The 24,604-nt window shown below is 43.0% G+C and overlaps 1 protein-coding gene across 1 annotated transcript; it reads left to right on the top strand.

Annotated features, from left to right (window-relative positions):
* Positions 1-14,174: 14,174 nt before the first annotated feature.
* Positions 14,175-21,789, top strand: pld3 (phospholipase D family member 3). Its single transcript, XM_069718261.1, has 12 exons — positions 14,175-14,296; positions 16,540-16,618; positions 16,906-16,956; positions 17,100-17,251; positions 17,414-17,594; positions 17,749-17,866; positions 18,085-18,212; positions 18,865-19,062; positions 19,255-19,394; positions 19,484-19,649; positions 19,744-19,843; positions 20,229-21,789. The coding sequence occupies exons 2-12, from the start codon at positions 16,592-16,594 to the stop codon at positions 20,414-20,416; spliced, it is 1,449 nt and encodes a 482-aa protein (XP_069574362.1). The 5' UTR covers positions 14,175-14,296; positions 16,540-16,591; the 3' UTR covers positions 20,417-21,789.
* Positions 21,790-24,604: the final 2,815 nt, after the last annotated feature.

Here is a 24,604-nt window from a genome sequence, read left to right as displayed (position 1 = left end):
ACCTACCAGAAGATCTCAAGGTCCAATCAGTTTATATATTGAGGCGCCTGCGAGCCTCATAAGTGATCATCAAAATGTTCAAATGGATTCTAAAACGGACCTGGAGCCGATGAAGAGACTTTAAAACAGGTGCAACGTGCTCTCCCCTGTCGGAGCTGGTTATGAGTCACTTTGAATGAGTTGTTTTTGTTTGCTTATGTTAAATGGTGTCAGGCAGGAGGATGAAAGCATCAATTACTGTTTCTAGGTTATTGGGGGGGGGGGGTCGAAATGTTAGGAAATTAAGACAGTGAACCGCCTCCTAGATTTATGCATCTCCTACATTTTGTCGTAGTTACAGCATATTCATGAACGCTATATCCTATTTATTCTAGTATTTTCTTATATAAACAATCAATTTGGTTATTTTGACGACTGACTCATTAAAAGATGTTGAAGTGGGTGAATGAAGGGTACTCAGGGAGCAGACGGGAGACTGACCGAGTGGAAAGGAAAGATCGTTTCACGACGGAGGAGACACAGGAGTCAGGTTCTTCCTTGTTCTCTCCATTAATAGTTTGAATAAATATTGGAGTGACAGGAAAACTGAAATTGGAGTAAATAAGTAGAAAGCGAATGTCCAGCCGCTAGTCTTTGCTGTCTGAATTGTGTAAAGGTTGCGTGTCCATATTACTGGATCATTGTGTGTTTATGAAACTTGCTACTTTAATAAAAACCTTTTATATATATATATATATACAGTATATGTCTTTCTCAGGTGGCATGGTTATGTTTTTTTTTTTACAGTTTCCTTTCAGTTTGGGTTTCGAACTAAGCGGCATATTAAAGAAACCTCATCAGGTTACCCCGGACTTCAGGAGTCTTCTGATGAAATTGGCCCGCTTGCTCATTTCTGGCCGTCCACCCACGATTTAACGAACTGCTAACACGCAAACAGACCCGAGGTGGTGACGGACATGTAAAGCCGTTCCTCATCTCTCACTTTTTTAATGATATTTCTGTTTTACAGGGACGAGAGCTGGCCGGGCCTCCGAGTCTGGAGGCGGCGGCGGCGTGAGAGTAATGAGCGGGACGTTTTTGGAAGTCGACTCACTGTTGCGCTGCCAGTGAGGTTCGTATGGAGACAGAAGGAAATTAACTGTATCAATGGAGAAAGTGTCCTGCTGCAGGTACAGGTGAGGTTCCAGTCAAAAGCAAACAGACCAGGTCCAGTTCAGTTCATTTCCTCAGTGAAAACAGAGAGAGGGCGAGGGACCCAGAGGGTACAGTTAGTGCACCTACATCCTCAGTCTGTTTCCTTCAAAACATCCGCTGCATGAATTGGACATCTTATTTATCAAGTGCGCCCCCCCCCCCCCCCTCCCCACCCCCACCGTACTGTACCTCCACGCCACTCCCTCTACGCCGTTACCCAACCTGCCTCAGCGCTCTCCTCCTCGTGTCTTCTCATACAGCCCCAGAAAGAGGACGGTTCTTTAAAAGAGGTTTGGTTACCATGGTGGTTCTCTATAAAACCGCTACGACTCAAAGAGCCCTCTGATTTCTCAGCGGGATGGGTGGAGGAGAGGGGGGGGGAGGCTGCGGATCAGAATAAATAAGCAACTGAGGTTCTTCAAGTTATTTTTAGTCCTTAACTTTGAACACTTCAGTGGATCTTAAAGGAGTTACATGAAACACTTTCACGTGAATAAATAAAACTTATCACAACACATTAGTTATCCTAGTTACTAATTATTTATGTATTACATCATAAGAATGCCGCAATCATTTTATTTCTACCTTGTATGTTTTGTGAACACCTGTAGAGCTCCAGAGCACTTTTTATTTTATTTTTACGAGTCGGTCTCATGGACTTAAAGATAATTTAATCATGTCTGACATCGAACCATCGATTTGCATCGGAGCCGATTTATTTGGCTATAAATGCCCCCTTGATCGTTTCTTTCTTCTTTTTTTTTTTTTCCTTCTTCCTCCTTAAATAGTGACGAGTCACCATCACCAAGTCACCAGCAAAAAAAAAAATTACAATTTCTTCAGCATAAATCCTCCTCACCTCTTACACACAGCAGGGCATGTGTTGCAATTAAAGGGCATTTAATTTTAGTCTCATCTGGCATGTTAGCCGTACAAAGGTACCAGTGTTAGCTGGAGGCCAGAGAGAGACAGAAAGGGAACACATGGAGGTATTTATAGCGGGGAATGAGCAGAGGTGCAGGGAGGAGTCGGCATCTGAGGCAGAAATAAGAGTGAAAAAGAGGTAAAGTTGGGGGAGAATAGAGAGTTTAATAGTGGATGTGTCATCCTCTTCTGTGTTCGACGTATCACTGATGGTCTACGGAGAGATGAGGTGGAGGCCGGTTAGTTTCTCCTCACATGTACTTATTTATTCCAATAATTAATGGACTGTTTACTGTGAATCCTTCATGTGCAGAATCACAACTTGAATCCATCCGTACTGTAACATGATGCACGGTGGAACTACTGAATCAAATGGCTGTTGAAGAAAAACTAAAAAGGTTTGTTTCATGGAAATGTTGAAGATTACAACGAACGGCATCTTCAGTCTTGTTTGTTTTGTGATATCGGGCCCAGAAGTCTACGTCAGCTCACCATTTTAATTTTGTTTTTAAATTGTCCTGCTACACGCGGCGGCAAAGATGAATCGGCAGTAAATGACTCATCTGAATCTGTCGCATTCAGGATGGGAAACTTTTGGCCGTCATGTACTTTCAGAATCAGTACTCTCTGAAAAGCCGCCTGTACCTTTTCCTCCCTCGTTCTCTCTTTCTGTTCATTGTTCCAGGTTCAGGTGTTGTGCCGGCCGGTTAATGGTTAACCTCGGGCTCGGCCCTGGCGGAGAGCGAGGGGAGGAGGCGGCGGCCATGAAGGAACGGTGACATTTCAGTGCCATTATTCATCCGTGCTTTGTTCCCACTGCACTGAGGAGTGTTTGCACTGGGATGGAGCGCAGGGCGGAGGGATGCCGAGATGGAGGGATGAATGGGGTAGGGTGTGGAGGGGAGGAGGGGAGGAGGGGAGGGGGAGGTGATTGGGGGGTTTGAGAAGGTGAAGAAGTCATGGGGTTAAAGTGTGAGACACCTATGAGGAGTGGATAAGAGAGACAAAGAGCCTCTGTGTTCCTGCCTCACTATCTACAGCTTTTAATCCTCATGATCGTTTTGCTTTTTCTCTTATTTTTGCTTATTTTTCTCCCACTTTTTTTCTTTTTGGTTATCCCTAACAACCACACACACACACACACACACACACACACACACACACACACACACACACACACACACTCTTCCCAGCTGTTTACATGGTGTGTTTGCACAATATGGTGACTGGGAGGAGGGAGGCGAGCCAAGGAGAGGCAGGGATGATGTTCTCTCTTCTCTCTAAGCTGCCACAGAAAACCTCTTCAGCTGCAGCACTTTTATTGTTTCAGGATTGTTGTCGTCGTCCTGAGTGAACTTCTTAATCACACCCCACCCCACCCACACACCCCCCTCCTCCCCTTTATCTCCCCCGATGAGCCAATAACTGTTGATACACAATGATGTGTAATGGACGTGACATATGGAGCACTTCAGGAAAGTTGTTCTTTAAATGAATTAAATGATCTGTGTGAAATCGGAGGATTTATGTTACAGCAAAATTAAGACGGAAACTCAACCTCAGCGTCGCAATTATTCACCATTACCTCCACAGTAACACACTCCCTGATTGTGGAGGACGAATGAATCACAAACTCTCCCAACAACTCACTGATCAGATGGCAGATGGCCACCCACCTCCTAGTGGGAAATTACAGGGTTTATCTGTATGATATTGTAACGTCTCGACCCTAATAAAGTGTCCCGGGATGATTTTTTTTTTATTGCTCCATGTTGGCACCATAAAGATAAAATTAAAGTTCAATACAAAAAGTCAAAAGATAAAAACCCACAAAATGACTGATGGTGGAAGAACAGCTGCTCCTAAGCAAATGCGAGTCGTCGCATGTATTGTGCGTGTTGTCTACCTGTATACAGTTGGGCATATTCTCAGTTAGATCACTTACACACACACACACACACACACACACACATAGAGGCGCACGCACTCACACTAACACACAGTGTGTGCAGAACAATGGCCGGCTTTGAGAGAGCTGTGCTGTCAGGAGGAGATGGGCTCGATCTATTGTCTGCTCTGTTTACTCACAGACTCACCTGGCACTGAGCTAATAGCACCAGCTCTATCTGTCAGTGCAGGGGGACGAGGGTCTCGGCGCGCGCGCACACACACACACACACACACACACACACACACACACACACACACACACACACACACACACACACACACACACACACACACACAATTTTGTCTGCATTAAATTGATATTACATAAACATAAGCTTGATGATAAATGGATGTGTAGGTGGGGGGGGGGTTCGATCTTAAATTGTGTGTGTGTGTGTGTGTGTGTGTGTGTGTGTGTGTGTGTGTGTGTGTGTGTGTGTGTGTGTGTGTGTGTGTGTGTGTGTGTGTGTGTGTGTGTGTGTGTGTGTGTGTGTGCGTGCGCTAAGTCACATCTGGGTGTCCGGAGAGGTTCTGGTTAAATGGGAGGGTTTCTGAAGGAGAAAGGGGGGGGGTGGGGTTCCTTCAGGTCTTTACTACTGTGCAAACACACACAAACACACACCGACCACAGTCGATGGGTTTTGATGGGATCAGTTGGAAGCCTCAGAGTGACCCTGCCCCAACCCCACCCTTGTTTGATCGACAAGGGTGAGAGAAGACGGGTAGGTGTGTGTGTGTGTGTGTGTGTGTGTGTGTGTGTGTGTGTGTGTGTGTGTGTGTGTGTGTGTGTGTGTGTGTGTGTGTGTGTGTGTGTGTGTGTGTGTGTGTATCCTGTGGCGCGGAGTTGTGTTTAATTCTGACAAATTTTAGAAAGAAAAACATTCAAAGAGACCAATATTGCCTCATTACTTCATGTACACACACACACACACACACACACACACACACACACACACACACACACACACACACACACACACACACACTAAGTTGGAAATTTATAGACTACATGTATGCTGTCACACATAAATATTTTTTTTGTTTTGAGTGCACGTGTCCAATTACTCTGAACTCCTAAACTTGAGGTTGGATGTGTCTGAGAGCTGTTTCTCCCTCACACTGTTCTCCATGTCGACGTAAACACACTCAAACTACAGCTGAGCATTTAAACGTAGTTCCCGTTACTTCTATTTCAGCTGGAATATGCCGAAGGACAGAACCTGCAATGTAAGAATAAGTCTCACTGGACTTGTACCTTTAAAGTCTCAGCAGATCAGGGCTACGCAGACCGACCTGTTTCACAACATGTCCCTTAATTTCAACGGTTCAGAGCAAATGTCAGAGTTTCCCTGGTTCACTCTCGAGTCTCAAAGCCCGGGCAGTCAAGAGTTGGGCCGACCTCGACTGATAAGCCCTTTTGTGTGTGTGTGTGTGTGTGTGTGTGTGTGTGTGTGTGTGTGTGTGTGTGTGTGTGTGTGTGTGTGTGTGTGTGTGTGTGTGTGTGTGTGTGTGTGTGTGTGTGTGTGTGTTGTTTTTCAGCTTGGGGCTTGGCCCTCTGCCAGCTGATAACAACATGGGGCATACCTGCTGCATTAATGATTGGTCAGCCCTGCCTCCTGCCCTCACCCGGCTCCTTTATTTTAGCATAATTCTTTATCATTTGAGCAGAAACTAAATCTTATCACAGCGAAGGCATGAGATCTGTGCATGCCAACAGTCCATTCTAGTTATCGCAATGAAATATGCAAAAAGGTGCAAATGACAGTACTTGTCCCTGTCTTTACTGAGTAGTCTAAAACATGAACCTACTTACAAATCTGCATGAGGGGGGGGACAGAGCTATAAACACGTCGTAGCAGCCGGTCAGTCGAGCAAATCCTCATTAAGATCAAACAAGACCTCAGTCGACAGTCTCACTGACAGGCAGTAATTAAGGAAGGTTCTTTATCCATAGTGGCATCTGTTCACAGTGTTTTGCACATCACTGCACACCTCGCTAGTACATGTGCAGGGGTGTGCTTTCATGGGACTCAGTGCGTGGTGCATCAGCCACAAGGGGGGCATCCTCAGGTCTCACTGCTTTACAAACTGCTGACTGCCTCGCGTCTCGGCTACAACGAGGTCAGACGTGAGCGCCTCGCTGCTTAAATACGTTTATACACAGCGTCAAAAAAACAGCAGCGGAGTATTAAAACTATGGAAAAAAAACAGAGACAATATTGTGTTTTGGAGCAACTTGGCTGAATTCTCTCTCTTTCTCTCATCTCACTATTTCCCCTTTCTCCTCTTCCTCTTCCTCTTCCTCCTTCCCTCATCACATATTTCACATCGGTCATCAAACGCCAAATTAAGATGAATGAGTCATGGACGCGGTCAGATCCGGCAGTCTGTGCTGCTGGCTGTGACCGTGTGGTAACATCAAGAATTACAACTTTAATTTAGAGTCCGTATTAATCAGCTGAAACTTAAAAGGAGAGTAGTTGTTGTGATAAAGTACGTTTTGCTGCCGCTGACGTTACAGTTTTGGAGCATAATATCAGCAGGACGGTGGTTGAGTGGCACCTGAAACTGAGCGCTGTGGGTCGGGCAGTGACCGAAAGGTTGTCTGGCCTGGATAAAAGGAAGTCCTGGTTAATGAGTAACCGTGGCGATGTGGCCTGGCGCTACAGGTGGGGTAGGTGGGGGTTGGCCAGGACGCACACTGATAAGGCAGGGTGAGTTTTAGTGGGTGGGGGCAGTGAAAGAGGGAGAGGGAGAAATCCACTGGAGCTTTTGTTGTCTACACTTTAATCAAATAGGAATATTGTTGTTGTTTATTCTTTTCAACAACTGTGTCAGTGACTTCGGGGAAGGGAAGAAGCACGATTATGGAAAAGAAGTAGAGGTTGCAGCTATCAACGATCCGCATCAACTTTAGTGTCTTAGTAAAACTACCAAACACATAAAAGCAACGGAGAAAACTACGCAATACACAAACAGTCCACGTTAGTTTGTAGTGCAGCTGCCCAATAAGTCATCAGATAACCAGAAGGTATATAAAGCGTCCCAAAATTTAGAAAAATGTCCATCAAAAGTTTCCAGAATTCAATGTGACTTCTTCAAATGACTTCATTGGTCTATGCAACATTCAAAATCTCCAAAATATCCAGTTTAACATCATTAAAGTAAAAAAAAACACAAAAAAAACAGAAAATGTTTCAATTCAAAAAAGGTGAAAGTAGTTCCCAATTCTTTCTCATGTCATCCCGGTGACCTTTGAACCCCCGAAATCTATTCAGGTCATCTTTTGGGCCAAGTGAACGTTTGTGCCGAATCTCTCGAGCTGCTCTTCGGATATCGAGTTCACGAGAATGAAAACACTCGACCCCAAAAACATTAACGCTTCCTGCTCGGCGGAGGCCGAGTACTTTCACCGTTATGATGTGGTATGCTGCTAATGCACACGTCAAACTTCACACTGTAGTTTTCTGGGGGGGTTTTTTTTGTCGGTAAAAACAAAACGATCGGGCATCTCCTCCTCCATTCAGGACCAGCGGCAGAAGTTAGCGGTAGAAGAACCAAGAAGAGGAATCTGAGAAACGGCCTTCGTGACGGCAGTCTTTGCTGCAGCTGCGCTTTATTGATCTCAAAGCAGAAAATTCCTTTCCCTGCTGAAATACTGTAAGTGACGCAACGACCCGATGAGCTGAACTCGCTGCCGTTACAACCCGGCTCGCCGTGGAAACCGGGTCACCGACACGCCGCATTAACAACCGTCCGTCTCCACTTTAATTCAAAAGTGAGTTGATGGTTTTTATTCATTATCTGAACGCTTTAATCGAGCGAGCTGGAATGTTTTCGCATTGATCTCGGCGCTGTTCGGGCGGGGGAAGTTTAGACAACGCTGATAACGGCCCCTGATACGGACCCAAAAGACGGTTGCCGCAACAACCGACGTCACCTTTAACCTCAGCACTTTAGCTTCACTTCCTCATTCTGGGCCGCGAGACAGGAGGGAGACTGATGGGAGATTAGCATCGGGAATTTATTCCAGCAGGTGAAGCGTCAAGACCCATCAGTCCGTCCTGTGGCTGATATTATGACGTGTGTGACGCTAATAATTAACAGGGACATCAAATGACAAAATGCTCTCATGACATCAAATGTACATCCACTGGATTTCCACTGGATTTCCACTGGATTTCCACTGGATATGCTAAAGGTTAAAGTTTCTTCTTAATACGTATTTCAGAGACAGGTTGAATGTTTCTTGTTTTCCTCTCTGAGCTCGAAAAGACTTTGATTAAAGCAGGTCCCCCGTATCACTTCAAACCATCGCTGCATTTTGTTATTTGAAACCCTCAGTGTTCAAATCTTGTTTGTCCAAACTGCAGAGTCTTCACCTCCTTAAAGAGCTCGGCTCCCACGGTCTGTTTTTCTTGCGTCTTAACTGAACAAAAGAGCTCTTTAAACACAACAGAACAGAGGAAATCCTCCGCATTCACACTCGGGGTGTAAAGTTTGAGGCCTGAAAGTCTGAGGAGTCAAACTAACGAAGGATATTCAGATGTACCAGCGGATGCACCACCTCCCCTCTTCCTCTCCCCTCCTCTTCTCCACACACAGACCCGGTTCGACCGGACTGGGTAATGAGTTACCTGCTCTATCTGACCTGTGCTACCCACGTAGCGTGCTAGCGCGAGCACACGCCGAAAAAACCCCGGCCACGTCCACACTGAAACGACTAAAAGCTGTTGAAATGACTCCGTTACAAAGCTGCCTGGAAAGAAATCCTCTTTTATGTCCTTTCTGATATTTTTCTTTGCAGACCAGTCGTGCCGAGCCTGCGAGTGATTTAGGATACCTTTGTTTGGGTTCATCTAAACAGTCACTTTCTACACTTCATTTTCCTTCAATATCCTCGCCACCATCTTAACTGCTTGTATCACAACAGCTTTGAGCTCATTAGTTGTTTTCCGACAGTTTAAAGGGTTTTTGTGTCTGTCGTGTGCATCCGGGGTTGATTTGGTTTTATCTGCTTGGTGCACCTGATGGGTTTTTTTGGGGAAATAAACGTTTGTGTACACAAAGTTGAAAACAAAGTGCCGGGTTTGTAGTGCGGCAAACAAAATGGATGTTTTCCTTCCGTCCTTTTTTCTGTGAGCTCAGCTATTATCATTTTAAACACCTGATCATGTGGTTTAATAAATACAAGGAAGAATCATATTTTGCTTTTACACGTTTTCTCGAAATGAAATGACAAAAAAAAAAAATGTCATTCATGTCCCTTCTTGTCTTTAGATGTTTAGACGGAGTTCAAAGTGAATTTCAAAGTAAAGATGCAGGAGGACACAAAAGACGGTGAGGTTTGATGTAAATCGGTCTGAAATGCAGCACCTGACCAGCAGCACGTCGTCCGAGCCTGTTGTTCGTTGCTCATAGCAGATTCCCTGGAATAAAAAGCCCCGACCCTGACCTCCATGACAAACAGTATCTCCGTCCTGAACATGTCAAGGTTCTTGTTTGTAAAATGTCAAAACCACAGACACACACAATGTTTAAAACAACACACTCCTGTGAGCGTTTCACCGCCCTGTCCTGCCCTGTCCTGCCCCCCTCCACCACCCCCACCCACCCACCCACCCACCCACCTGGCTCAGTATCTGGGCTTTCCATCAGCCTTCACCTGCGGCTGAACAACCTGTTCTCTTGGCCCGCACATCCCCACCCACTCACCCTCTGACCATTGTCACCCACATCCCCCCCCCCCCCCCCGGTCCAGCTCAGACAGACGTGGGTGGACGGTGAACAGAATGAACTGGCCTACTGTCAGAATCAATTTCTTGTCCTTTACTCTCCAAGTCATCCGCTGACGGGTTTTTTTTTTGTGTGGTCTCAACCGAGAACATAATTAAATTAGGAGGAAAATAACGACAGAGAGGTTTTATGGAACATTTATTTTAAGGTTGAACCTGCTCCAGTGTGTCGGAGACAAGTTTTAGCCACAGATGAAGCAGTCGGCTCTTAAAACTTTTATCGTGTCAGAATTGAGCAACTCCAGGATTGTTTTGTAGTGATGACCTGCACTAGTCTGGGTTGTGCTTGTGGTTGTGTGTGTGTGTGTGTGTGTGTGTGTGTGTGTGTGTGTGTGTGTGTGTGTGTGTGTGTGTGTGTGTGTGTGTGTGTGTGTGTGTGTGTGTGTGTGTGTGTGTGTGTGTGTGTGTGTGTGCGTACTTTTTCGACCTCAAGTGAAGTCAGTGAGGGAGTTTGTTGTTTTTTTTTGGTTTGGTTTTTTTTTTTTATTATTATTATAACTGGAATTTAAACCAAGGTTTGAGAGAGACATGTGGGAATAGGTGAGGTAGATGCCAGAGAAGACACAAGCTGCCTGTACGACGAGCCTGTTATCAAGTTAAAGTCTGTCAGACAGTTGGGTGGCGACGGGTTTACAGCTGAGTCGTTCTCCTCCTCCTGTCAGACAGCACAGGGGTGGCTTTCCTTTACAGCAGCACGTGTGTGTGTGTGTGCGTGTGTGTGTGTGTGTGTGTGTGTGTGTGTGTGTGTGTGTGTGTGTGTGTGTGTGTGTGTGTGTGTGTGTGTGTGTGTGTGTGTGTGTGTGTGTGTGTGTGTGTGTGTGTGTGTGTGTGTGTGTGTGTGTGTGTGTGTGTGTGTGTGTGTGAGAGAGAGAGAGAACACACAAGTGAACAACAGATGAGTGGGCGCAGCAGGAAGACATGAGTCAGTGCATCAGGTACAAACCTGTGGGTGTGAACACACGTTACCGTGAGACGTTTAACGTATTCATTCATTTCCGTTGCGGAGTTAATTCATTTGAAGAAAATCCTCAAAAAAGATTTTTTTTTTTTTTTAAACTTTATTATTACCGGTTACGTGAGATTACAGGTCTCCATTTACTAACGAAATCTGTTGTCAATAAGGAATTTCCTGCCTTTAAATATAAGACAACTTTTTCAAACCAACTTTCCAGAAAAATTATGTCACGCAAGTCTATGTAGTTGTGTAAGATGGCAAACTGAATAGTTTTCTTAAAGCTACATTTAACCTATTTGTTTGCTATTTTTTCATTCATTAATATGTTTTCTTTGCACTGCCAAAAAGCTTCATTTTATTTGTAGTTTTTACAAAGACATTAAATTTGGAAGATTTACTCTCACCAACAACAACAACAACAACAACAACATGGCACTATAAACAGCTATAAAAGCTAATTATTTTGTCGGCTACAACAGAAGACATTTTTTAATCAATTAATCTTAATTAGAAATTAATTATTTTTTATATTTGTCTATCGAATGGTGTAATACAGTTAATTTGGCTAAGATTTCACACTTAATAAAGTCATGCGCGTACAAAATAGTCAACAGTTTTCTACATGTCATGTTGATTTTTTTAGTATTAAAAAAAAGAAATATCACAGAAGGGAGGACAAATGCAGAAACAGAATATTGTACATGTCGTGATGTTAAGAGTTCAGAGAGGTGACTGTTTTTCAGTGTGAATGACAAAAGCGACCGTGAAAAGGTTCCTCCACCAACAGGATCACCACCATCACCAGCCGGCTTCAGTGATGTCAAAGTGTTTTTATGGCCTGCCCGGTCATAAATAGCAGACTTAGACAAAAGAGAGAGCCGCCTCAATGATTAAAAGGATAAAAAGAAACCGGAGGTTTTTGTATTTGCATAATCTCGTACATTTCCGGACCGGTGTAAACAAGTCTCGTGTGGAATCATTTGTTTCGGTAAAATTGTATTTACCTAATCTGCTGAGTTAAGTTATCTAGCAGGAGCTGTAATGTGTGTTGTTGTTTTTTTTGGTAGCAGCTGTTCCCATTGTCATGTCACGTTCGCAGGAGCACATTTGGACTCGATAATATAACATTACCGTGATTTTATACGTTGATTAAGTGCCCAAATAGAAGATTAAATCACCCATTTACACCTCTACAAGAACCCTTTTTTTTTTGGTCCCAAGATAACACACGTTAAATCACATTAGTGGACAGTGTGAAGAAATGGGAATACATACTATTTAATCACCTAAAGGTAACTACGAGAGTGTAACTGGAAATCAACGACCCAGAATGTGAAGAAGTTATTTGAGTAAAAAATTTTGAAGCAGAGCTTTGAGTATAAAAGCAGTTGAGTCAAGGTGGTTTCTCCGTGACTCACTGGATCCATCCTGACGTAGTATTACATGAACACACCTCCTCCAGGGGGAAGTTGATAAATAAAAATAAATTAAAACGTACATCTGATTACTGTGTGCTATCAGCAGGCTGAACAGTATATGATGTACCTAAGAAGTGATGATGCAAGTCGCAAACTGACTAGTTTCACATCGTCAGATAATAACCAAGTCACATTATAAATGTTCCACTTTAAAAACAAAGGCGTAACAAGACGACCGCTGTCACCTGTTGTGCAACCACAAAAAAAAAAAAAAAATGGTTGATCTGTTTAGAGATTAATCTCATCTGCATTAATCAGAATTCAGAAATCAGAATCTGTCTCTTTTTGCCTTATCAAACGACAGGTTTCACCACTGACAAAAGGAAATATGACCATTAACCACACGTTTCCACAAAGGCACATTCCACTGTTTTTGAACAGATATCCTTAGTTACTCTGTATTGTGAGCCGCTGGTGGAAAAAAAACTGCACTCTGCCTCTCTTCACCCTGCTATTATCCTCTCTGCTGCTTTCCAACCATCACTCATGCCTGAAAAGCTCTAAAAAAAAAAAAATCCCAGAGTTTGTACTTGCACAATGGCGCCCCCTGTTGGCACGCAATCCTACCAACTACAATCTATGAATTGTAGTTTGCACGCAGAACTGAAGTCAAGATGAGACTGTCAAACTCATGATAAAAGTTTGTTTCCAGTAGAATTTATTTATACTTTTTTCTTACTGTCACACTTTAAAATGGGGTTCACTAATATTCTATTAATATTTTCCCTCAAGCAGGATCTGCACTTTGAAGACAAAATGCAGTAAGAGAAGCGTGAGCATTCCTGTGACTAACAAATGCATTTACTAGACAAAGACAGCAGTACAATATCCACCTTCAAAATGCATTTGCTCTCCATAAATATCAGTTTCACGTGGGAAAAAAATAAATGACTGAAATTCAGGTTCTCCTTTTTTATGAATGAATATTCCTCACCTCTGTCAACACCATCTCTGCTGGGTAAAACTGAGGAGGCCCTCGCAGAAGCTAAGAAAGAGAGACAACAAACATATTAGGCTCTCATTATAAACAACATGGTGAACTAAAAAAAAACAAGTACGGGTTTACTACTATTGAGAATAAAAAGTTGAGACCCAGCAAAAGCGGGAGACATGTTAATTTATCCGGCTGGAGCAGAATTTAAACAAAAGTATTTCCTTCTTATTTTTATAGATCACGTAGATAATTTGTCTCTATCAATAATGGGAATAAATTCTCAAGAGGACCAAACCAAAAACCAAAAGGTAAACACGTTTGGAGAGAACACCACGCTGTAAGTGACTCAGGGATGCAAAACAACATGGTGGTTAATGAATGTGACCCATCAGTTCAAACAGAGGCTGCAGAATCACCTGTTTAATGAGCGCAGTGCAGCTGGACGGTGGCTAGAAGCTTCAGATGCGCATGCGTCATTGTTAAATATTAGCGAGATGACACCACGTGGTCTCAGACAGCCAGAGAGGCCTTGCAGTTTAAAACACCTTCTTTCTTTGAAGTTAGAGAAGCTGTCAATGCTTTTAATAAAAAATACAAAATAAAATAAATTAAAAAAATAATTAAAAAAAACACCACGAGTCTTATTGTGTCACAAGTTGTAAACTCTATTTCATGGACTTTTTTTTAATTTTTTTTTTTTTTTAATGCTGTATATTAAACAGGCGCGCGCGCATCCTAATCCGGGTACCTCCTGCCTTTTTTGTGTCGCGTGTCTTCGGCGTCCTCTCGTGTTGAAAATGTAAAACGACTACTGTGACGTCCGTGTTACGTCACGCCGGTAGCTCCCCTGCGATTGGCTGTTCTGCCTGGATCACATGACTACCTCCCCTCCCCTCCCCCCCTCCTCGCGCTGGAGTCCTGTTTGTGAATCGGTGCTCCAACAACAACAACAACAACGCAGTGAACGAGGTCCTTTTAAGCTTCTTTCCTGTGTTTTACAACGACACAGTAATCTGAACCGCCGTGTCGACGCAGCTGTGTGCGGGATCTGGACCGACCGTGACAGGTTCGTTGACCGTTTATTTATTTATTTATTCTTCTTTACAGCTGGAAGCGGCTTGTTTTTGTTGTTTTGCACCTTCAGCGACCTTCCGTCTGCTCAGGAAACCAGAAACCTGTCTCGTGTGTAAATGTACTAGTTTCATTTGAAACACATTGACCTCCACTGAAGTTTGAGCCTTCTGCCAGCTGGACCTCACCAAACCCGTTTCTTTATTCTCAGTAATCCTCTCTGACACAATACACACTTCTGCAAGTTCAGCCGAAGTTATTGAGTCACTGGCTCCTCTCTAAATTGTGTTTTCTAATTTAATTTGGTCCTCAGCACAGATGAACAAGCCCTTCTTTATCTTCTAGCAGATGCAACTTGAACGTAAAATAACTGTCAGAATTAGGCCCAGATTTAATCTGCTAATGTGGTTGTACTGACTAAGAGGGGAAAAGAGAAGTAAAGGATCAGTCTGGTAAATTTGAGAAAATGCCATCTTTTTTTCTGTAATGTCGCCTTTAAAACCAGGAAGAGACAATAATTATTAGCCATATATCACAATATTACAAAATCCCAAATCTAAGAGACATCTTCTCATATCACGATATGATTGAATATTGAGCCCTAACTTACACTGTACTTTGGTATTTCTGTTTTCTGCTTTTACTTCTGCTCCACCTTATTTATTTTACAGCAATAGTTACTAGTCACTTTTCAGATCAATATTTAATACCTTAAATTGCACGTTATATGTATAGACTGCTCATCAGTGTACTTTTGATACCTTTAAGTATATTTTGCCGACAGTACTTCTGTACTTTAATTTAGGATTTTTGAATGCAGGACTTTACCTTTTTGTTGTTGTTATTGTGGTCCTGAGATCTCCGAACTTCTTCCACCAATGAGCTCCTTTATAAATTACAATACAAGAAGAGTAAAATGTGGTTCCTTCTTTTCCAACTTTCATGTTTTCATGACTGAATCGATGTGTTACTTCCCATAAAGGGTGGAAATGACTTTCTTATCAAACTCGATTCAACAGTACGAGAGCTACGCCTGCAGTTTTTATTTATTTTAAATTCAAAATATGTTTACAATAACCAATATAACCAATTAAATGATCTATTTGTCTTAAAACTGTAATAATGAGTAAAATGTGTTGTCGGGTATGATTTTTGTTGTTGTTGTTGGAAGCAAAAACCTCCCAACTCCTGGTAAATACCATCATATAAACCAGCACCACTTTACAAACACATTTTAGTAAAAAATAAAATAAAGGAGCATTCACAGCGATTGCTTCCATGTTTTTTTCCCCTGAGGACTCATTAAGTCAAATAAAAACAAACATTTGAGTGTTAAACTGCTTCCTGAGTGCAGGTGGGGGTACGACTCTTATCAGGAAATACATTTCTCTTCAATCGTTTTTAGGGGGAAAACCACAAAATGAAAATATGTTGGTGTGTTTGTTGTTTCCTACGTGTGGACGACATGCAAACATGCCTGTAAAATATGTAAGTGGCAGAATGATTTCGGACACAAAATGATTATTTACTATTGGATGGCTGCTGAATTTGAATTCTTTTCAGCAGCAGTTACATGTTTGTTGTGACTTGCCAACTCTTGAGATATTTTGCAGCTTCACACGGCTCCTATCAGCATTTCGGCTTCCTCACTTCCTCTTTTAAATAATCCAACCTCATAAATCACGAAACCTCAGATTCCGTCTTGATCACGTATTTTATTTTAATATTTTTGGGTTCAGCTCAGTGAATCCACCACAGTCCGTGATATGTGTATTTGTATAGCTGTTAAGTGAGGTGGTGATTTTGGTGCAGCCGCGGGTCTTTGTGATGGAGATGAGCTGTGCCGTCCATTCTCTGTAAATGACTTTGAAAAACAAAGAGAACCTTCTCTTTGTCGAGTCTATAAAGGACAACCAGGGGTGTGTGTGTGTGTGTGTGTGTGTGTGTGTGTGTGTGTGTGTGTGTGTGTGTGTGTGTGTGTGTGTGTGTGTGTGTGTAGAGGAGAAACAGTTGTTTTTTTGACATTGGTATGATATTTCACAACTATGCACATTTATGATAATCTCTGGAGTCAAATAGAAAACTGACATTGTTCAGGTTTCAAATGAGCATCAGTGGCCGCCTGGTGTCAAACCAGAACGTTTTTAATGAACCGACATTCAATTTCAATGTCTTTACTACCGAAGCCTGAAGACACGGTGTGACATTGTGTGTTTCTTTCCTCTTGTTTTGTCTCAGAGGACCATCTGACCTGAGGTCTGTGAAATCACACCTCATTTTGTCTGCCGACATGAAGACGGACATCATTTACAACCAGGTGAAGCGCTTTTTGGTTATTAGTAGTTTTTCTTCATTTCCACATTTGACTGGGTTTGATTATTTATTTAAATCAGATGCCAAATTGAAGACGTGTTTGCCCACATTTTGGAAAGTTAATTTATCATGTTTAACGTCGGTTTTTCACAGTCAAGAAAAATCAGCTTCTGTGAATAATTTGTGTGGCAGCATTCACGTCCTACCGGAGGTTCACAGTCCGGTTTGTAATGAAAGCGCTCATGGTGTTGTGCGGTCATTGTGTTGACGTGTGTCTCTGATGTCTCGTAGCTGGTGGACACGGAGGGGCGGAGACACGAATCCAACAGGAAAGCACAGGTGGTGAGTTACAGCGCGAATACCCACCGGCTCAAACTGCGTCGTCGCCGCTCGCCCTCGACTCTAATGACTTAAAAAATTTCCCCTCGGGGATTAATAAAGTATATACCTACCTACCTACCTACCTAATGGCAGGTTTTCAACAGTATTCCAGGTGTTTGCTGGCTCTGGCCACCGTGACCAGCGTGCTGCTGGCCGCCGTGGCCCTCTATAGCCTCCTGACGCCGAGGGCCTCCTCCCTCCACCCGCCTCCGAGCGCCCGCCTGCCCCTGGTCGAGTCGTGTTCGGACTCCTGCAAGTGAGCAAACATCCGCTCGACATTGAACGCAGCACAAACACTGAAACTTGCATATGATATCTCGTGTAACAGCTGTTGTGTCATGTAAACAGACAGAATTTATTGCTTCTTGGTTGTGACTTTTTTTTTTTTCGTCATTTGATGTGTTTTCCCTCCTGTCAGGATCGTTCTGGTGGAGAGCATCCCTGAAGGTCTGGAGTTCAACTCCAGCGCCGCCTACCCGTCCATCTTCCAGACGTGGATGAATCTGATGGCCGAGGCTCGCAGCAGTCTGGACATCGCCTCCTTCTACTGGACGCTCAGTAACGAGGACACCGGCACTCATGAGCCGACGGCGCATCAGGTCAGCTGGAGGTCCCAAAGAATTAGACACGAGCTCAGTTTGAATTGAGTTTTTATCAACTCCTCTCACATTATATTGTATTATCTTCATTTACTGTGATAATTATGAGTCAGTCGACTTATTTTGATGCCTTTTTTTCTTGCTGTGTGAACAGGGTGAGACCGTTCTGAGTAAACTAGCTGAACTATCAGGGACGTTATCTGTCCGTATTGCAGTCAGCAGACCTCAGGCGGGAAAACCGCAACACGACCTCAGACTGCTCAACGACTCGGGTGAGGACTCTTTATATCAGCAGGTGTCTGAACGACGTGTCTGATCTGTTCAGATCCTGAGAACCAGAATCTTCTGCCTGAAAAAAACAACATCTGAATTAAAGTGACTTTCTAACAGATGTGTGTGTGTGTGTGTGTGTGTGTGTGTGTGTGTGTGTGTGTGTGTGTGTGTGTGTGTGTGTGTGTGTGTGTGTGTGTGTGTGTGTGTGTGATTTCAGGAGCTGATATCAGGACAGTTAACATGAGAACGCTCACCTCGGGCGTCCTGCACACCAAGTTCTGGGTCGTAGACAAGAAACACATTTACATCGGCAGTGCCAACATGGACTGGAGGTCCCTCACACAGGTACACACACACACACACACACACACACACACACACACACACACACACACACACACACACACACACACACACACACACACATTGTAAATGTGTTATATATGGATTATCTGAATGTTTTGGTTGATCTGTGCGGTGTCACAATCCAGTGTGATTAAAAACATCTTTGTAATATCTGCTAAACTGACAGTAATAAAGTTGCGTGCTGACGCATTTAAGATTCTTCTCCTTTTAAGAGGAAGTGTTTATGTTTGCTCAGAGTTTCAGTCACATGTCATGTTGTAAGAACAGTTTACGCCAGCTTTAATTCTGTGAAGCCATTAACATCTCAAACCACACCGTATTTTTTCTTCATCAGACATTCATTGGTCATTTTGCTGAGCTGTTAATGCAACAAAGATTTTTTATTTTATTATTTTTTGCTGACAGTGCAAAAAAAATTTCTTTCTGAATTTTTTTTTTTTTAATCTTAAGTGGTATCAAATCAAGTCATGGTGTTATTTCCTCGTCAAAAGACGGGATTTGGAATTGAAACTAGGTCAAAATTAATGAACAACAATTCTAAAATACTTTAATGTTTTTTCTGAAAAGCCAGAAGCTGTAAAAAAAAAAACATGGGGATTATATTAATGTTGTGCTTTTGGGGGGTCGCCAGGTGAAGGAGCTCGGCGCCGTGGTCTACAACTGCAGCTGTTTGGCTGCCGACCTGAGTAAGATCTTCGAAGCCTACTGGTTCCTGGGGGAGAGTCAGTCCATCCCGTCGCCGTGGCCGACCAGCTTCTCCACCCCCTACAACAAGGACACGCCCCTCCAGCTGGCGCTCAACAACACGCCGTCCCACGTCTACCTGTCGGTGAGATACAGGAAAGGATGGGGGATTGTTTTATTTATTTTTTATTTCAGTATATCAAAAGGTTAAGAGACTGCCCCGCACCTCCTTATATAACTTAGGGAAGGTGTTCAATGAGGTTGAACATGTTGCAAAACACACGAGCTAATAACTCGACAGATCTCTGACCGTCTCCGTCCCTCCGCTCGTCCTCAGAGTTCCCCTCCGTCCTTCTGTGCGGCCGGCAGGACTCCAGACCTGCAGTCCATCCTCAGTGTGATGGAAGACGCCCAGAGCTTCATCTACATCGCAGTCATGAACTACCTGCCCACCATGGAGTTCTCACACCCTAAGAGGTACAACAAAAATGTACTTGGGACGCAGCTGCGTGGGTTTGTGCGGTTGTCCGATGTGCTCACGCCGGTGTGCGTGGCGCCCCCTGCAGGTACTGGGCCGACATCGACACGCAGCTGAGGCGAGTGGCGTACGAGAAGCGCGTCAAAGTGCGGCTGCTGATCAGCTGCTGGGGCAGCACCCAGCCCGTCATGTTCCCCTTCCTCAAGTCGCTGGCAGCGGTTCACGACGCCAAGAGCAAAGTGGACATCCAGGTGGTAAGTAGCACTTCCTGTTCCAGACCCGCTCGCGGTCAAAGGATGTTATAAACATTATTACGTCATCTGAAGACATGATGTTTCCTTCATTCAGAGGCTGTTTGTGGTGCCGTCCAGCCCCAAGCAGAAGGAGATTCCCTTCGCCAGAGTTAACCACAACAAGTATATGGTGACTGACAAGATAGCATACATAGGTAAGACACGCTGCATGCTACACGTGAAATACACTGTGGATGCCCGCTGACAGCATCGAGCTGTGATACAGTTTGTTGACTCCGCGTACCCGGCTGAATACACACAAGGGGTTTTGGGGCTTTGATCTGTCATGAGGGATCCAAACAGGAATCTCCCTGCTTCCCTTTAAACAGGTGATTTTTGTGAGCAGATGATTCGTTTTATCCTGAAAACATGAAGACGAAAATACTTTTTTTTGAATCGAATACTTGGTGGAAGATGTTAAACGCTAAGCTGAATAACTGATCGATCAAAACGGATTGTACTCTCTGTATTCCCACCCGTCGGCCTCGTCTTCAGAAAAGGGGGATAAATGTGCTAAGATGTGCGTGTTGCTGTCTGCAGGTACGTCTAACTGGTCAGGCGACTACTTCGTGAGCACCGCCGGCTCAGCATTGGTTGTCAACCAGACGGCATCACAGTCCCTGGAGCCAACCGTCCAATCACAGCTGCAGGCTGTCTTTGAGCGGGACTGGAGCTCCGCCTACAGCACTCCTCTCACCCAGCACTCAAACCTCAATGACTTCTGTTAAAAGCAGATATTACACAAATCATACCAGCCAAGGACACTTCGGATCCTCATACTACGTACTGCTGCAGTTGCACATTTCTTTTCATGCGTTTTTGCACTTCTCAACTGAAACAGTGATTTTACACATTAAAATCTCAGGAACTCCTCAGCTGAAAATACAGATACAGAACAACTCATAATATTTGTGCAATTTCCAAGTTTCAAAAGCTTGCCGCACAGCTTTTGTGCCAAACTCCCAATTTCACCAGAGAATAATGTGCCATCAAAACATTACTGCCCGGCAAGTAATTCTATATCTTTGGGTGATTAGATACTCTGATGTATTATCAGACCAGAGCAACGCACTCGTCAGCAGTCAGAACGAGCTGAAACATGTTACCAGCACGGATTCCTTTTATTACAAAAACTCAGACATAAATAATTCAGTTTTTATTCATTTAATCATGTGGTTTGAGTCATGCAGTGCCAGTATCTGTAAGGGTTCCTGTTTCACCCTCCGAATGAGGTCCGTGTCATGCTGTGACACAATTTTTACAACGGCTCCATTTCTAGTTTAAACAATCAATCGCAGTTCATTGCTTTTACGCAACTTCGGTCTCAGTGGGAGTTTTTGTCCCAGTTCATCTCAGGGAGTAAAAAGTTTGAGTGTTTCCTTAAATGAGCATTTTAGTTTGCTGGAATTTGGAAAAGTAATTTTTGCTCAATGTGATGTGCCGTGATTGTTCTGTAAATACGATGGGCTTTTTAAATTCCACTTTCAAGACTTTCAGACTGTTTACTTTCCACTGTGTGGAGTGATTGAAACCTACTCATTAATGCAGAGATGGTTGCTATGGCAACTTCCCAGAGAAGCAGGTATACAAATAGCACCATGCCTCGGTTGGCAACGGTCCTATTAAGGCTACAAACTCTTCAAGACAAAACTTTAAAAAAAAAAAAAATCTGAATTTCTATCAGGTTATTTTATTTCACATAAGTTTTCAGAGTCATTACAGAACATGTTCAGAATAGTATATTTTATTTGCAGCAGTAATGATTATACAACATCAAGAATTTAAAATTTTGATATTTTGGGGTTTTCTGATCCTAACACGGGGTCAGAGTTATTCATCAGCCTTCAACACACCTATAATGTTTGATTAAATGTCCCTTAAAGTTTCACCTTGACCACATGCTTTTGAGATTTTAAGATGACATAGTCTATAAATAAAAAACTACTCAAATGTAGACAGTGTCCCCCAAAATATAAGGGGGACACGAGGGTGCAAAGTTTCCAGCCAGAGATCCAAACCGGGCCGGCTGATTCACAGTCAAGGTATGAAAATCTATCCAAGTCCAAAAGTTATTAAAATAATATCTTAAGATCAAATTAAACCTTTATGTTTTTATTTATTTGACTTCTTTCTCCCATCTATTTTGATTACTGCGGATTAATGGACCAACAGGTCCTACCAGACAGTTGACCTCGACTACATCCAACTTTTGTGGACTATTAATAGAAATGCAGGATACAGATGAGTTCTTAAATGTGTTAAAGGACGCCTGCAGTGCACATGTTGAAGGTGAGATTTAAAAAAAGAAAAAATTATATATACGAGTTTTTCAGTTTCTGTCGTTGGTCAGTTTAACGTAAAACCTACTCCATGAACCTTTCACATGATAGTCGTCGTTTTAGTATGTGGAGAAAGTACTGAGTATTCTGCCGCGTTGTTACTTGTCTGGATAACAGTCATTACTGTCCAACTGATGCTCATCTCTCCATGTGCCGTGTCAGCGCCACCGCCTGGATGAAGGCCCTGCTGGATGTCCGCCGCTGTCTGCGCTTAGTTCATCCACACATTCACCTCAAGGAACCTCCTGAAGGGTTTAAGGTCACATGTTTAAAGTTACCTGCCATCCAGTAAAATTAGAGGTCATGTTTTTAATTCGGACTCAAAGCACCTGTCTGCTTTATGCAACAGGAACCAACAGGCAAAACCTCTGTTCCATGCTTTAGTCCCAGTGACATGTAACCACTTCCTGTTTACAGAAAAACGACGATGCAATAACTTTTTAGACTTTCAATAGATTATGAATCCGTTAGGGGATATGTTAGCATCAACATTGGGTTTTATGATTTTCCGTCTCCTCGGGTTATTTGCACTGGGAAGATATTGGGCATGCGTCATGGTGCAGTAGCAGATTTCTAACACTTGTGTGCAGTATTGGTGAAGGTTTGAACTGTCAGGCTCCTCTGATAGTTTACACACTGTTTGAGCTCCTCTCTTATCAGATGCTCCTCAAGGATTGAAGCAGAAATTAGACTGTTGTCTCATATTAAACCCGGAGGGTCCGCTGCATCTGCCTGTTTATGGGTGTATCTCAATGCGAGACTCAAACACACCCAGACTCTGCTGACACCGTTAGATGAATGCACACTGACCCAGAGTGAACTGAGGGGTTCTGAACCTGATGTACTTTATGTTATATACCAGTTATGTATCTCCGTCTGTTAGTCTTCGTAATCACACGATGTTTCATCACAGATTGTCGTACTTGCGCTCGAGACGTCTCGGAAATTATGCAGATTTGTTTTATATGAAAACTAAGCCTGCACTAAAACAAACTCACCATTTTAATTTGTCATCGTTTGAAGCTGTAGAGCATGTCGAGCTGAATTTCTCCTATGAAAAGGTGATTTATAGCATCGAAACTTGGGTTCTCATTTTTTGCCGCCGCACATTACAACGTGATCTGTCAACTCACTTTCATAGATTATTTACTGAGACAGAAGATGCACCTACTGTCTCTGTGATAACCATCCCAACCTCATAAAAATCCCATCTCATAGTTCTTTTTTTTTTAAATCACTGCAGTGTTTTTGTGTCCGATAAGCCTCCAACTCATTGATCAAAACTTGCACTGGGCTTCAGGGATCACATTTCATTGTCTCACCAGAACCTCAGACATGTCCTCTCTAACGCAGCTGCTTTCTGTTTAAGTAACAATAACTGTAACCTCCATAAACTGTATTCTAACCTCATCCTTCAAATAAAACCAAGCGCTTATCTGACTTATTAGGAACAGCTATAACCAACAGTAATTGCGGGTAAACCTCAAACACACACACACAGATCATGTGAGGTATGTCCAACATGTCACTTCCCGCTGTGTAAACTATTTGTGTCGTCAGCGGTCATGGAACTCAGCAGAGCCCAACCCAGGCGGTTATTTCTGTCTCCCTGTTAACTATCCCAAACCATCCAGCCTCCACCCGTCCAGGGACCCATGAAGTAAGTGTGTGTGTGTGTGTGTGTGTGTGTCTCACCCTGAGGACCACTCAGTGTCTCTGGACACACTATAACTCATTTACTATGTTGAGTTATGACAGATTTCTGTCTTCTGTTTATGTTACTCCTCACGCAGATGTTTCGGTACCAAGATGCTGAGATGTGCAGGAAGGACTAAATGATCAGGTATTGCTTTAATTGTCTTTAATATATGTCTGTGTGTCGTAATGATGACAATTATCCAACGACAATTCTTTATTATTTAGTCCTGTGTGGGAAGAAAAGTAGAACCTGTACATGACGTGTCTAAATATCAAAGGATTTTGAGGTGATGTTGATCTTCCAGAGATCCAAATGTTTTCTTTGAGACATGAAATTGATTTTGAAAAAAAATAATACAATAAAAAAAGAGAAAAGGTGGGAAAACAGTTTGAGACACAAAGTTATAGGAGATACAAGCAATAAAACAGTATATTGAAATATACTAACAAAATATAATAGTTGAGCAAAATCGCAGCAAAGCAATAAATAATAGTTGAAATTAAAATGTGATAAAGTGCATAATTTCAGACACAAGACTTTAAATTGTGTTAAAGAGCAGGAGAATCTTGGGATTTAACTGCGTGTCAGTACAGAGTAAAGAAAATGCACGTTAATTACCACACTGTCCTCAACAGTGGAGAGACGTGGTGACGAGGACGCGAACAGTAACGGGTGGAGTCTTGTCCCTTCACATCGCTGGTTCAGATGGTACCGGCCTGATGTCTGGGGGGGATGGGGCTCCACTGAAGAACTGGTTGGATGTTAGGTGTGACTCTTCTGCCAATGAGGCAAACTTTGTAAAATACTTTTATCATTTGTAGCTGTGCAAATAAAAACACCATTTGGTTTGCCAGGTTGTAAAAAAAAAAAATCCCTTT

Source organism: Brachyistius frenatus, unplaced genomic scaffold, assembly GCF_029030835.1.
Source record: "Brachyistius frenatus isolate BFR_SWC_R1_liver_20210118 unplaced genomic scaffold, ASM2903083v1 Contig_189, whole genome shotgun sequence".
NCBI lineage: Eukaryota > Metazoa > Chordata > Actinopteri > Embiotocidae > Brachyistius > Brachyistius frenatus.
Note: the sequence above shows the minus strand (reverse complement) of the source record. Positions and strands in the feature narration are given on the sequence as shown.

Excerpts from the sequence above, each read along its gene's own strand:
- pld3 (XM_069718261.1), top strand. The coding sequence starts at position 16,592 with ATGAAGACGGACATCATTTACAACCAG. Across the intron at positions 16,957-17,099 it reads CCAACAGGAAAGCACAGGTG|TATTCCAGGTGTTTGCTGGC; the intron begins GTGAGTTACAGC and ends GGTTTTCAACAG. Across the intron at positions 17,595-17,748 it reads ATGAGCCGACGGCGCATCAG|GGTGAGACCGTTCTGAGTAA; the intron begins GTCAGCTGGAGG and ends CTGTGTGAACAG.